Source organism: Sitophilus oryzae, unplaced genomic scaffold (genome assembly GCF_002938485.1).
Source record: "Sitophilus oryzae breed Bouriz unplaced genomic scaffold, Soryzae_2.0 scaffold_1356_pilon_pilon, whole genome shotgun sequence".
In the NCBI taxonomy this organism is placed as follows: Eukaryota; Metazoa; Arthropoda; class Insecta; order Coleoptera; family Curculionidae; genus Sitophilus; species Sitophilus oryzae.
In genome coordinates, this window is record NW_022146011.1 from 1489584 (window position 1) to 1504270 (window position 14687).

At 33.6% G+C, this 14687-nt stretch overlaps 2 protein-coding genes across 4 annotated transcripts in view; both read right to left on the reverse strand.

Annotated features, from left to right (window-relative positions):
• LOC115875255 (serine/threonine-protein phosphatase 4 regulatory subunit 4-like) overlaps nt 1-2632 on the reverse strand; it is a 43183-nt gene extending 40551 nt beyond the window's left edge. The window contains exons 1-2 of one of the 3 annotated variants that reach the window (XM_030890674.1): nt 1831-2632; nt 1684-1766 (exon numbers count right to left, since the gene is read on the reverse strand). In XM_030890674.1, coding sequence (XP_030746534.1) covers nt 1684-1766; nt 1831-1881 — 134 coding nt within the window. In that variant the 5' untranslated portion in view covers nt 1882-2632. The remainder of the gene's footprint in view (nt 1-1683; nt 1767-1830) is intronic. The other 2 variants (XM_030890678.1, XM_030890677.1) reach the window with 2 other exon arrangements.
• Nucleotides 2633-3870: 1238 nt separating this feature from the next.
• Nucleotides 3871-12690, reverse strand: LOC115875258 (tyrosyl-DNA phosphodiesterase 1-like). Its single transcript, XM_030890681.1, has 6 exons — nt 12609-12690; nt 11777-11956; nt 11571-11728; nt 11287-11515; nt 8368-8538; nt 3871-4313 (listed from the first exon to the last, which is right to left on the reverse strand). The coding sequence occupies exons 3-6, from the start codon at nt 11572-11574 to the stop codon at nt 3941-3943; spliced, it is 777 nt and encodes a 258-aa protein (XP_030746541.1). The 5' UTR covers nt 11575-11728; nt 11777-11956; nt 12609-12690; the 3' UTR covers nt 3871-3940.
• Nucleotides 12691-14687: the final 1997 nt, after the last annotated feature.

Genomic DNA, 14687 nt, shown 5'->3' on the forward strand with positions numbered 1-14687 from the left:
ATATAAATCACAAACTAAGTCTTAATTTAGTCTTGTATTTCTATTATTATTATATTATTCTTATAAAACTAATAAGATCAAAACTCAACCTTCACCATATTGTCAAGATTTGGCATTATAGGAAACAAGAAATTACAGTAAATTAAGAAAAGAATAACAAAGTATACGATATTAAATACTGTAATGTATTTTACGATACAAGCCATCTCCCTTCTAAAGAGAAAAAGATAAAACATAAAGCTTATTTTAGTCTTATCAACACACTCTTCGATAAAATCCACTAACTTGATATCTATGCTTGATATTTTTAAGAAATTATGATACAAACATTAATTATAATCAAAGTATATTATATTACATAGTAACATTATATAATAGGTAAAATGTTACCTCTATCTCCGATTGACGTTATTGTTCTATAATAAGACCCGTCATGGTAGTACTTCAAAACATCAATACATGCATATAATCAAAAATATTGTTGCCTGTAAATAACTAGAAATTAAATAACTTGAAAGAAATAAAATAATTCTAATAAGTTTAAAACCATTAAGAAAAAATCCGTAAATGATAAATTTTAATTCAAATGTAAACATATAAATAAATGTTATTATTATTACAATTTTATATATTATAATACTTTCATTTCACAATCTTCATTATCCTTCTTACCTTAATTTTGGATATCAAGATAAATCTGAAATTATAGAATTTGTATTATTATTGATTAACACGCCAAAAAAAATTTTCAACTGCAAATAATTCGAAAATAAACTGCAATTTGGCAACATCGACGATGTGCGCTTGCGTAGTATCGATGATCAAAAGCAGCAAATATGGGCTTCAAGGTCAGCCACCGGATCCACACCTTTACCGAATTATTATCCTATTTAATTTAATTTAACCAGATTATTTTGCTTTCCATTTTGTTATCTTAATAAACTGCACTGAAAATAAAGTTGCGGAATAAATTATTTGATGTATGAATTTAAACCGATAGTCTATGTTAAAAAGTTATATAATGTGTATTAATACGCATTGGCGCGTCCGGGCTCGGCGATTCGCGCGCCAGGCGCTTGGATCGGCAAGCCACACGCCGTGTAATGGCACCTTAACAATGTTCACTTGTTCACTTATATAATAAGTAGGTAAAGTACGCCTGCTGGATCTGTGTCTATGAAAGGAATGCGGACAAAAAACATTTAAATAAACAGCAATATATTTTATACGTCGACTTGACGAGTACGTCACCGCAAATCGCTCCGCCCACTCATTTTATTGGCTACTTGCAAATTTGTCGAATTTTTATTGACGGGACGCGTCGTCTATTTTATAGGAAAGACATCGAGAGAAATATCGTTTCCCCTCTCACGGATACCCCGTAGCTACAGAACGGACAGACGTACTGTATATCATAAATCGCTCGTTATAAATCGTAGATTGACAATATATTATGGTATTTTTTGAATGGGTATTTCACGGCAAATCCGCTGAGTCAAAAAAATGTCGCATCCCATGCCAAATACTACAACTTTAACGATTGATTTTCATGCATCCGTTGTCCGACGAATTAATCTAATATAATTCTCTTAAAATCCCACTAAGCGGTATGCGGTTTAAGGTTACAGAAATAACATAATTTCACTTTTTGAAACAGTAAGTATTCAAAACCTTCATCCTTGCCTTAATATGTAAACTGCTCTTTCTGTGGATTTATTAACAAACAAAGCTTCATCGATGGAGTGCTTTTGAATCTCCGTTAAACTCTAAATTAGCAATTTATATATAGATTAGTGCATTATATCTATTTAAAATACGTTTTCGAATTACTTTTCCTTGTCCTGGTTTATCCAGTTGCAACATCCTCATTTCTTCGTCCATTCTAAAACAAGATAGTTTACTTACACCTATATAGAGTATTATTTATAAATTGTTTTTCATTCTTTTTGACAAATTTAATTTTTGACGTCAAATTCAAATTCAGTTCAAAAATACAAGAATAAACCGAATATTACAAGAAAGTTTGTCAATTTTTTGACATTACAAATTATCTTTCTGTTGGTAAATATTATACAGGGTGGCGCATGAGTGCGAGGAAGCCCAATATCGTCGTTGTTGACAAATAGGCTTGGCTTAGATCTTATAAAAGATCTAAGAGGTTGGTGCATTTTAGTTCATTTTAAATATTCATTTTCTCTTGACGCTTATGATCACGATTTTCTTGAAGTATCTGAAAACGCTCTTGTTCCTTCTCTTGGATTTATAGAATCTTCGGAACTGTGCTTCGGAACGCGTTCATGTCCCTATTGGCCTTCCTTGCGGTTGTCAAACCTTCAGGGTTTTCCCCGCATTTCCCGGGATCGTAATTCTGCTTTGTTTTCTTTCTATAGTGGGTTTCGCTCTACTTCATTTTCTCTTTGCATATTTTCCATAAAATCTTCTAATAATTTGCTTATTTCATCCATTTACCGTACCATAAATTGATTGGTAGATCTTGATTTTCCGAAATCTACTTAAAATCCTTATAATCCTATTAATATTGAATTGTTGCGGATTCCGTTGGTCGTTAGTTTAAAGATACGATAAAAACATTTTAATTTATTACACAAATAAAACTGCAATAAACTACATATACCGGGTGTTGCATCGTCGAGCGGGACATAGGAAATCCCATATAAATTTTAATGGGGTCAATTATTGGCTTCCCTAATTATTTTAGAGAATAATTCTATTCAGGTTTATTGAAGAGCACTAAAACCCACATTCAAAAGAATAACTTTAGATATTTTTGATTAGCCCGTTTACGAGTTATCGCCGATTTCTTTTTAAATATTTCTCTTTTCTTATGGCCCTGTATTTACTTATGAGCACCAGTCAAGGTAAAAGATAACTGTCAAATGAAGTTGTCATTTCAGAAATTTATCTATTTAGTGCTTTATTATTATTATTAAAAACTCATACCTACATCGAAAATATTAGCCATGAATTACACTACCGAAGAAAAAGTAATGATTAAATGGTATTATCAAGGAAATAGTTATCAAAAGGTGTCGGACATGTTTGCTGCTCTGTATCCGAATAGACCGATACCTGGAAAACCTACAATCGCAAAGAATATCCAGAGATTTGAGACCAAAGGTACCTTAATAAATAATTGCAGATGTGTAGCAAGGTAGGAACTAAGAGAAGATGCAAGAAATGATACCGACTTTTATTGTGCGTGGAAGAGAACGATGGAAAGATCAGCACAAGGAAATAATAATGAACCCAATGTTCAAAATTATCGATATTGGAACAAAGAAAACCAACACAGGTTTGTCGAAACAAGGACGCAATATCCACAGAAAGTAAATGTTTGGGGAGCGATATTAGGACACAATATTATCGGGCCATTATTTCTTACGCGAAATTTAAATGCAGAATATTATTTGGAACTACTCGAAAATCATATTTTACCTGCTTTACATGATGCCGCTAGGGAAAATCAGGAAGTTTAGTACTAAATGGATGGCTGCCCGGCACATAGTACCCTGGCTGTTCGGGAATATTTAGACAATAGTTTTAACGGAAACGTTATTAGCCTAAATCATGCAGTAAATTGGCCAGCAAGGTCTCCTGATATTTCGCCAAATGATTTCATTCTCTGGGGCCATTTAAAAAACAGGATATACAAGGATAAAAAATACCCAATTTTTTTTTTAATCTTTAACACATGTTTATACGTACAAACTTTTTTTCTTAAAAACATGAAGAATCGCCACCATAAAATTTCTAGACTACTTAAGAAACACCCTGTATAGTTGATCTTTATGGTATTTTTTATCTATTACTTTAGTTCTTGCACAGGATATTGTGTTAAATTATACTCCTGCAGTAGAAAATAAACTTTACTATATTTTAATATGAACAAAACATTAGGCATTTTTTTATAAATAAAAATTTAAATCTTATTACTAGAAGTGGGAAAAAATGTATTCTCTAGTGCCAGTTTAACACCAAGAGATACATCTTTTATTGAAATATTTTTCTTTCTTTCTGTTGTTTTATACTCTTCAGTAGGTATTTTAATTCCCGTTGGCACAGGCTGATCTGCATTTTGAAAATCAACCGGCTTAGGTTTATCTGAATTTATTAAGCCTCTCTCCATGCACACCTCTAGGCAATAACTTTCATCTTCAGGACCATATGGTGTTAATGGCAAATCGAACATAACAGGAAACTTGTTCCCGCTTGTTCCGTCAAAAGGATCTGCTATCTCAAAGTGCTCCATTTCAAAATACTTTGGCAAGAACAATAATCCTAATTCAAACGACCTTGAATAAAAACACTTATTTAGATCGATGTACTTAAACAGCCGTTAAACGGTAGCCTACTAAAATGCCGTTAATAGATATTGTGGTGAGCGAATGGTCCGTGGTTCAAATCTCACGCCGACCAAAACTTTTTTATATTTTTTTTTGCTTATAGCGTGCTCTTATTGCATTGGTTTCACTCTTTTTGGTTGGATTGGTTTAGTTATTTGGCGGGTTGGTTAGCGTGGTTATTTCGAGGGTGTTAATTCATTGGTTAGTTGGTTATTTGGTGGGGTTGGTTGATTTTTACTAATTTATATTTGTTTTTTATATTTTTTATCAGTGTCGAGGTTAGTTGCTTTGGTTAAGTTGGTTATTTGGTGGGGTGGATAGCGTTGGTTAGTCCTTATAAAATTCTTATATTTCATAAAGCCGTCAAGTGCGTCACATCAACGACGTCATACCTATAAACGGCATTTTAGTAAGCTACCGTTTAACGGCACACGGTGGGGTATTAGCATGAAAAAGGTGATCGAAATTCGAAAAAGCAAATGTGTTTCAGATTTCCCAAAAAAAGATAAATGATAAGTTAAATCATGTCTGCCATGAATGGCGTTGCTATGGGTGTGTTTAGTTGCATTCATTTGTTTCAACGAAACGTCAAAGTTGTTACTTCTCACAGATAAGAGGTAAATGGCCAAATTTTATGTTTAAAATTCTAAATTGTTGTTGTTCTTGTGCTCTTTTTACGTTTATATTATTGTTTTGATTGAAAATGGCTCAGCAAGCTGGAGGTATGTATTCTACAAAAACGTATTATTTATTTTGATATTCTCTATACCAGTGATTCTCAAACTGGGTTCCGCGGAACCCCAGGGTTCCGCAAAGGGGCGATTGGGGTTCCGCAAGAAGCCAATAATTTTTTTTTTAAATTGTGGTATCACCCAACAATGAAATGGTGTAAATAAAAAAAATATTCTTAGTACTCCCCTTCTGATCTGCATCCGAGCCCGAGCTCGCGCGCTTGTTGCGACTCGTTAATTTTACTTCGCTTTGCAGTCATTGTAATGCCGTGTATGTATTTTGCTATTTTGTGCCTTCTAGTAATCGCCGGCCGCTGTCCTAGGTGCTTTTGTTTTTATGCGGTAGCCTTCCTTACGCAGTCTTCGCATTGAAAGTGTTTGTTTTAAACCCGTTGAAAGACGATTTGTTTGTTTTTCTTGCCTTTACTCTTATGTAATTATTATTTAAAATGGATAAATGGCTGAAAACTGGTTGTTTTAAAAGAAAACAAGAGGTAGAGGAAGATCCAACCATCAGTCAAGATGAAACTGTTGAAGGGATTTGGAGTAATGCTAGCAGCGATGAGCCGTCAACTTCAAGTTTTGTTCCCGTTGCGAATAAGAAAATTAAAATTAGAAAATATTGCCCAGAATATTTATCCTATGGTTTTGCTTCCACTGGGGATCCTAGTGCGCCAAACAGCCAGTGTGTAATTTGTTTTAAGACTTTCAGCAACAGTTCATTAGCTCCAGCGAAACTTCTAAGACACTTACAAACAAATCATAGTGAATACAAGGACAAACCTGTGGATTTTTTTCAACGCAAGTTAGTGGAAATGAATAAAAGTAAAAAGAATTTATCGTCTTTAGTGGGTAGCAGCATTAATGAAAAAGCATGTAAAGCCTCATTTCAAGTAAGTTACCGCATAGCTAAGGCTGGAAAAGCGCATATAATTGCCGAAACACTTATTAAACCTTGTTTAATAGATGTTGTCGAAACCATGATTGGTGAAAAGTTTAGTAATAGTGTAAAAATGCTGCCACTTTCAAACGATACTGTTCATAGGAGAATTTATGAAATTAGTAACGAAATAGAAAATACAGTTATTCAACGGATAAAAGGTAGTGGTTGGTATGCACTACAGCTTGATGAAACAACAGACGTGGCAGGGTGTGCAGTATTGCTTGTTATTGTGAGGTACATACACAACAACTCTGCAGAAGAAGAAATGTTACTTTGCAAACCTTTGAAGACCCATACAACCGGCGAGGAAATTTTTAAGATGATCGATTCTTATATCACTGAAAAAGAACTTAATTGGAATCAGTGCATTAATATCTGCACTGACGGTGCAAAAGCAATGACTGGTAAATATTCTGGATTTGTTGCACGTGTTAAAAATGTCGTTCCAGAAATTGAAAGTAGCCATTGTATTATTCATAGACAAGCATTGGCAGTAAAAAAAATTCCTCCCGTTCTTAAAAACGTTTTGGATGAAGCAGTAAAAATTGTAAATTTTATAAAGTCCAGGCCTCTAAATTCACGAATTTTTGCTGTTCTTTGTGAAGAAATGGGTAGCCAATTCACCACGCTTTTGCTTCACACCGAAGTGCGATGGTTATCGCGAGGAAAAGTATTGGTTCGCCTGTTTACTCTGCGAAATGAGGTGATGGTGTTTCTTAATGACTCTTCATTTGAATTATCATCAAGAATAACTGACATCAAGTGGTTACAATGTTTGGCATATCTTGCCGATGTCTTTTCAAGCCTTAATGAATTAAATTTATCACTCCAGGGAACTTCTGTAACAGTAATCTCCTTATATGACAAAATCCAGGCCAAGTTAAATAAAATACAGTTTTGGGAATCGTGTATAAACAGAGGAATCTCGGAGTGCTTTCCTACACTGCATGATTTTGTGTGTGAGTCGAAGACTGCATTGTCAGCAGAAATCACTTCGGAGATAATAAACCATCTTCAGAACCTACAAGTTTCAATCAGAGAATATTTTCCAAGACGAGAAGAGGATCTTGATTGGGTTCGCAATCCATTCTCAGTCCCAGTCGAAAAGTTTCATCAAACCCTAACTGTAAAACAAATTGAACAACTTATTGATGTTGCTGCCGATGGAAACCTTAAAACTACTTTCAACTCGGCTACATTGTTGCAGTTTTGGGCCCAGCTTAGAAGTGAATATCCAGAATTAGCCAATTTTGCTGTTAAAAAATTGTTGCCGTTTGCTACAACTTACCGTTGTGAAGTAGGGTTTTCGAAGTATGCTCTTACAAAAACCGACTTAAGAAGTAAACTTAATCCTGAAGCAGATATGCGGATACAACTTTCAAACATTGAACCCGATATCGACAAACTTGTATCAAACAAACAGGCCCATCCTTCGCATTAAGCTCATAAAAAAATATTTGTAATGAATATTTAAGTGTTTTACTGTTTCTGAGTTATTAATATATTATGTACTTAATTCTTACATTTTTTTATTTACTCTTAATTTAGAAGCTCAATAAGTAGTATTAATATCGATATATTGACACAAAACCAAACATGCACTATGTCTTATATTTAAGAATATAGGGTAGGGGTTCCCTAGAAAAAAAAAGTGCACTCTAGGGTTCCTCACTCTACAAAAGATTGAGAAACACTGCTCTATACTAACGATTTTTTTTGCAACTAAAAGTTAGGCGTTCAGAAAATTTGATTAAATTTGTGACATTTTTATTATACTTCGAGATTTAGTTGCGCATTTCGAAGAATCCAGCATATTGTCTATATACGTTTTACTTAGTAAACATTGGGCTTTCATACAGTAAAATAAAATACTGCGACTTTCTGCGATTTTGCTGATAAAATGAGAAAAACATTCTTGGTTTCCTCTAATTTGCCAATCAGTGATATACTAATGCGAGGTGTAAACCGCGATGGCATTGTTGTGTACAAAGCGATCGCATTAGTGCCATTAGCAGTATAGCACAATTTGGCATTAGTAGCGACTTTAGTGGTATGGGCATTGCTCGCGGATCAGTCGTAGCATTAGTAGTATTATAGTTGCGATATTACTACTGGCATTAGTGGCATTGACCGTGGAAACACTGGAACAGTAATTTTTCTTTCTTTTTTTAGAATCGACGAATTATCCTTTATTTTGTTCATATTATTTCCTCTTTAATTGAAAATAGCTATAATTTATATAAGGTCTACATAAAAAAATTTCGATCAACTATCTGTGTCAAATACCCCACTGTGCGGCAGTTTAAGTACAGCCTTTTTTAAATCTCACTGGAATCTAACTGTTGACTCTCTCTGTGGTACTGCGCCCCACCCAGATCTTGACAGATTTGAGCTTGTTAAATAAAAATAGACCAGTTTCTTTAAACATGGAGATATCCTAAAATAACATTTTGCTTGGGAAATAGCCTTGCTTCTTTTTGTTTTGTCAGCTTTCCACACACTATAAAAACAAAAGTCCAATAAATCACTATATTAGGTATTTCCACAAACTAACTTAAACAGATGCGACACCTTATGGGAAATTTTGTGTTCAAAAAGACCTATGTTCGGAAGTGCGACGACAGAGCGGCGATACCGTCGATGAAGGCAAAATATTCGGCCAAACAAACAGCCGTGGTCACTTCAAATCGTTCCCGCACTCCCCCCTTCCCTAAGCTTCCATTTCTTTCGTTCTTTCTCGCATTTAACCTTGCCTTTGATACACCGCGCCGCCTCGTCTGGCCGTCGCAGCCGACGTACGATTATAAAGTCAAAGCGAGATTGCCAGCTTGATTCTTTTTTTATGTGAGAATTAAATATTATATGTACTTGTATTAGCGCTTTCTCCTGGATAATAATAAATAACTATAATTACATGATGTTAGGAAATATCAGCTAATATTTATTTGTAAAGTATGAGAAATTTACAAACTTTAACAATGGGTTAAGATCAATACATATGTATAAAGAAAATGACGATATCTTTAAAATTAAAAATGATATAAAATATCAGAAATATAAAATTCTTAAAGAATAGGATCTTTGTTGTCAGCTTGCCGTTTGTATTTAGCTGTACTTCCAGCTGTTAATTTCAAATATTAATCTAAAGTCTATCTTCTATTAGACAGCTTAAATTATCTTTAATTATTTTTATATCCTGCTTGTTAATAGTTTTATGCACTACTATCATTTTATTTGATATTTTAAATTGATTTAAAATTTAGCAGCTGATCTTTTATATAGCAAATAGGTACTTTTATGATACAGACACGGCATATTGTTTGCATGTGCCGTGATACCGATATAGTTTATACAAATTGGTAAGTAGAATTGGCAACAGTGTCCTAGAAAAAGAATATGGGAATCTAAGATGGGAATATTGAAGGTTTTCAGAGGATTTTTAAGTCAGTTTCTTCAGTTGTTTCACATGGATATTACATAGGTACATCATTATTATTAGCTGTTTCCGATTTTAATTTTCTGTTGGGTTTTGTTGGTTTACATTTAGTTAGTTCACGGTGTTCTTAGTATTGTTTTAGTTAATTCAGCTATTCAGTTTAAGTTTCTTGTTTTGATTTTATTTAAAATGCTTTTAAAAAAATACAAGAAGATACATTTTTTAGATTTTCTAGGACTAAATTATATCAAAAACTGTGGGTGTTTTTTTCCGAAAATACCTAGATTTTCTAATACGAAAAAAGCGAATAGACATACAGTTCGATCAAATAATCGACTTATTAACTACATAAACTTTGTAAAAATATTATACTTCTATGCCAGGTAGTAATAAATTTTCATACCAACTTTCACCCCTATATCATCCCCGAGATGAGGAATTTTCAAAAATTTCCATTAACATACAAACTGGATAAAATGTTCTCACATTTATGTCCTGAGCCTGAGAAAAAACAATATGGCGATATTATTATATAACTTGGTAATATTTGACGGGTAGTTTCATCTCGTTGGAATTTGACTTTCGAAAAATCTGTTTGTCAAAAATAATTTTTTTTACGTCAAGCAGTTAAGCAGAATCGTAGTTAATCAATTACCCAACTTTTTGGAACACCCAGTATGATTTTTTAAAAAAATTCAAAATATGTAAAAAAACAAAATAAATTATGCGTGTCCAAGCGTTTTCCCGAAAGACTAACCGTTTTTTAAATAACAAATATTGTAATATTTGAGGGGCATTTTCACCCTCTTGGAATCGAGAAACCCCTCCTTATGGAATCTCTACACCCCACAGTCAATCCGTTTGCCAAAAATCATCAGCTTTAAACGTCAAGCAGTTTAAGCAGAATCGTGATTACTCAATGGTCATATTTTATGAAACACCCTGTATAAATTTTTAAAAAATCTGAAAATATGTAAAACAACAAAATAAAAATATACGTTTTAAGAGCTTTTCCGAAAACTCATCGGTTTTTAAATAAAAAATATTCTAATATTTGAGGGGTGGTTTCACCCCCTTAGAATTCGAGTTTCGAAAAATCCTTTCTTATCGAACCTCTACACCCTAAAGTCAATCCGTTTTCCAAAAATCAGCTTTTTACGTCAAGCGCTTTAAGCAGGATCGTGATTAATCAATGACCAGATTTTTCGAAACACCCTGTATACATTTTTAAAAAATCTTAAATTATGTAAAAAAACAAAATAAAATATACGTGTTTAAGCGTTTTTTAAGAAACTTGACAGTTTTTTAAATAAAAAATATTGTAATATTTGAGGGAGTGGTTTCGCCCTTTTGGAACTGGAATTTCGAAAAGTCCCTTCTTATCGAACCTCTACACCCTAGAATCAACCTGTATGCTAAAATTGAACTTCTTACGTTGAGTGGTTTGAGCAGGATCGTGATTAATCAGTGAGTCAGTCACTTAAGAATTTTATATATTAGTAGGTATAGATTGTGAATGTATCAAAAATTGAAAAAAAAAAAACCAATGAAATTAAAATCATCTCTATTTGATTCCGAACTACAAAATTCCCTCTCTATTTTCTACACAAAGGAGGCGTGGCTTCTTAGTAAACGAATGGAGGTTACTTTTCTGGTCCGCTGTAAAATTCGCCTATATGACAAATCTAACGGAAAAATTTGCCTGGCGCATTCGCCAAAATATAATTTTCACATTTGCATTGTTTGTCGCATCTGTTTAGGTTAGTCTGTGGTATTTCTTAAATAATAAAAACACTTGTGGATTTCTTTTACCATGTGTATTCATTTAACCAGGGTTGTAATTCTCGAACTCCCTTTTCATAACAACAACAACGGGCACCCCTTGGAGTATCTAATGCGTTTTTAATTGAAGGATAGACTAGACTGAATTTCCCATTGAACATAGAAGGCAATGTGGGAAGATATGGCGACTCAACATTGCTACCTAATGATTTTAAGACCCATGAATATAGATATTCTTCAGGACTCTTTCCTAGTAATCCTATGAATATTATAATAATATACAATATGTTCTCATTTATCAACTTTCATCTTACCCATAGATCCAGTATGCGCTACAATTCCCCAAGAACTATGATTTTTCTTTGAGTCTGGTATAATACAGTCCTTACTTAAGAGGTGTCCCACATAATGTAATGGACATCCGTTTTTTCTAGGAGAATGTACACCTGGACAACCAAATATAAGGGATACTCTATAAAATAATCGTTCAGAGCAGGATTAAAACATTTTATCTCATTACTTAATCTCACGAAGATCGGCTGTTTTGATTCTATCTTCCCATTCCTTCAAGCACTCAATATTGCTTTGCCTATATGAATATAAGAAATCTAGAAATGCAAGTTTAAATCCTGATCGGGATTCACCATCCAATACTGAACTTCCTGAGGGGAGTTTAGGACATCTTGGACTTACCCAAATTCTAAAAAGGAATATTGTAATGAGGCGACAAGTTGCAAAACCCGTCTTATCCCAAAAACGTTGTTTCGAGATAATATACAAAAACTATTTTAGTAAATGTTTGAAGCGTTATTTTAGAAAAAAACGTGTCTATTGAGTGGAATCATTCTTTTGTATCTCGTTTTTCTAGAAATAAAAATTAATATTTAAATTTTAAAGAAAAAAAAAACACAAAAATAATTTGGATAAGGCGGGTTTTGTTGCAGTATGATGCATATTGCGGGTTTTGCTACAGCAAGATACAATATGATCGAAAAAAAAACGGCATCAGCGATGGCAACGAAATGAAGATCGCTGTCATTTTATATGGGAAATGTCACCGATCGGTATTTCCCAGTTTACTGCACGCCGTTTTTTTCGATCGTACGGCATTTGCGTCCTAACTTGATTAGATACGCTATTTTATTAAAAGTAGGTAAAGATTTGAAATGGGATAAAACGTCAGTAGTAATATTGTTACGTTTTTCGTTGGTTCCGTGTGGATAAAAAGTCTAATTTATTTAAACACAATTTATTTTACACTAAGTAACAAAACAATAACGATAAAACATTTAAAGAACTATTTAAAAACTTATTTACAACTATTTATCTAAAAGGGATTAGGAAAAGATTACCGTATCTGATTGTTTCTGTCCTCTTCGCACAGGTCTCGGTTTATACAGGGTGACAATTTGAAAACGAACAGTATTTAATATTACCTTTACCGATGATAGTATCACAGATTATACAGATTATAATCTTTGTTTTTTCTTTATTGTTTTTCGCGGTTCCAATTTTCGGAATCGGGCACTAGTTAGGTGACTAGTTTGCGCACATAGCACGCCCACTTATGGCCTCTAAAATTGTGCACAGCGCCTGACCGGCACAGTTATTAGAGATATATCGGAAAACCGAATAGCGTCATGCAGTATTTACGCGTACCTTATCATGGTTACGATATGCGTGAGTCAATTTTTAACGCAACACCCGCTAATAACGTTACCGCCTGACGTAATTTGCGGATCAATTACACCAAGCGCTCTTTCTAAATAACCTCTGATAACGTTTAAAAATTGCTTAAATGGGCATGTGCGGGTATTTGACAACCGGAGCCGGCCGGCGAGATCCTTTATTTTAAGTTATGTTTGAATTGTTTTGAATTATTGCTTTAGTTTTATTAGGTAATTTGATATTTAAGTAGCTGGGATTAGTTTTAATTAAATAAATATGGCCCAAAATATGGATTCCACCTCTTCCAATACTAAAGAACCTATAAAGAGTCTTAGGTTTACAGCAGATGACAACTTGGCCCTTCTAAGAGAATTTGTTGCTTGTTGCCCTAACCCCACTGGCAGACGTTGAACAATAAAGCACTGGAAATAAGCACTTTAGCCCTTTAGTTTTAAAATACCTAGTAAACAAAACAATTTTAAAGTTTTAAATTCAAAGTTAGGTTAAGTTTAAATAGCGGACGCGACGCGATCAGAATTCTTTCCGATCCGATAACTATAAATGAAGAGAGTTAATACCACCTCACGTAAAGGAAATAACGTCCATGCACGCTATTCGGTTTAGCGATATCTCTCTATTACGCTGCTTATTGTTATTTTACGCGAGTTTACTTTTGCGCACAGGAAATTTGACTCGTTTGCACATCGTCATAAAAAACAATTTTCGTACCACGAATTAGGGACAAGATTTTTATCTGTATACTTATAGGATACCTAATCTGTGATAGTATGAAAATTTGGCGAAATACGTCAACTTACATATCAAGGGGGACAATTTTTGAGGCATTTGTTGTCGTGTTACTTTCAACCCTTTGATCCCCAGGGCACCTACCCCTAAAATTTTAAATGGCAACCCCTATTTCTTTTACCCTTTGTTCCTTATAAAATTCTCAAAAAAAATAATGCAGTTTATGTAGAATTCTATAAGAAACACAAATATGGTAAAAGAAATATAAGGGTTGCTATTTAAAATTTTAGGGGTAGGTGCCCTGGGGGTCAAGGGGTTGAAAGCAACACGACAACAAATGCCTCCAAAATTGTTCCCCTTGATACGTAAATTTGTTTCGCCAAATTTTCATACTATCATCGATCGGTAGAGGCAATATTAAATACTGTTCGTTTTCAAATTGTCAGAGAGCCTAGAATATTCCGGTTTTTTCTTAGCCGCTGTTCTCGGTCTTTCTGGCGAATTCCGCGAGGTAAGAATGGGAGCGGGGCATATTAGTCCGAGGGCCGAGTCCGCAACAATATTATACTTGTCTTAGCTTATGAAAAAATGCATTGGGATTTGCAACAATAATGACAATAAAAAGCAAATATAAGTGGATAAGACGAATTTTGCTGCAGTAAAGTAATTTCTAGTGAATTTTTTATAGGAATAGGCGACTTTTGCTGTAGTTTATGATTACGTTTATGTAGATTTCACTATTAATATATGGAGTGGTCAGAATTAAAATGAATCAAGTCTAATTTTCTACTATTTTAAGAAAATCGTCTAAGAAAAAATAATATTCTATAAACGTATATATACGAGCCCTAACAACTATATGTTGGGACAAGGTCTTTTTTTGCAATAAAAGTAGTAATTTGTTAAAACAACTCAATTTATATTTTGTTTATTATTATAAATTCAAACATTACAATATGATCTAGACAATTTTACTATATTTTTATAACTTTGCAAACAAATCACTTTTGATAATA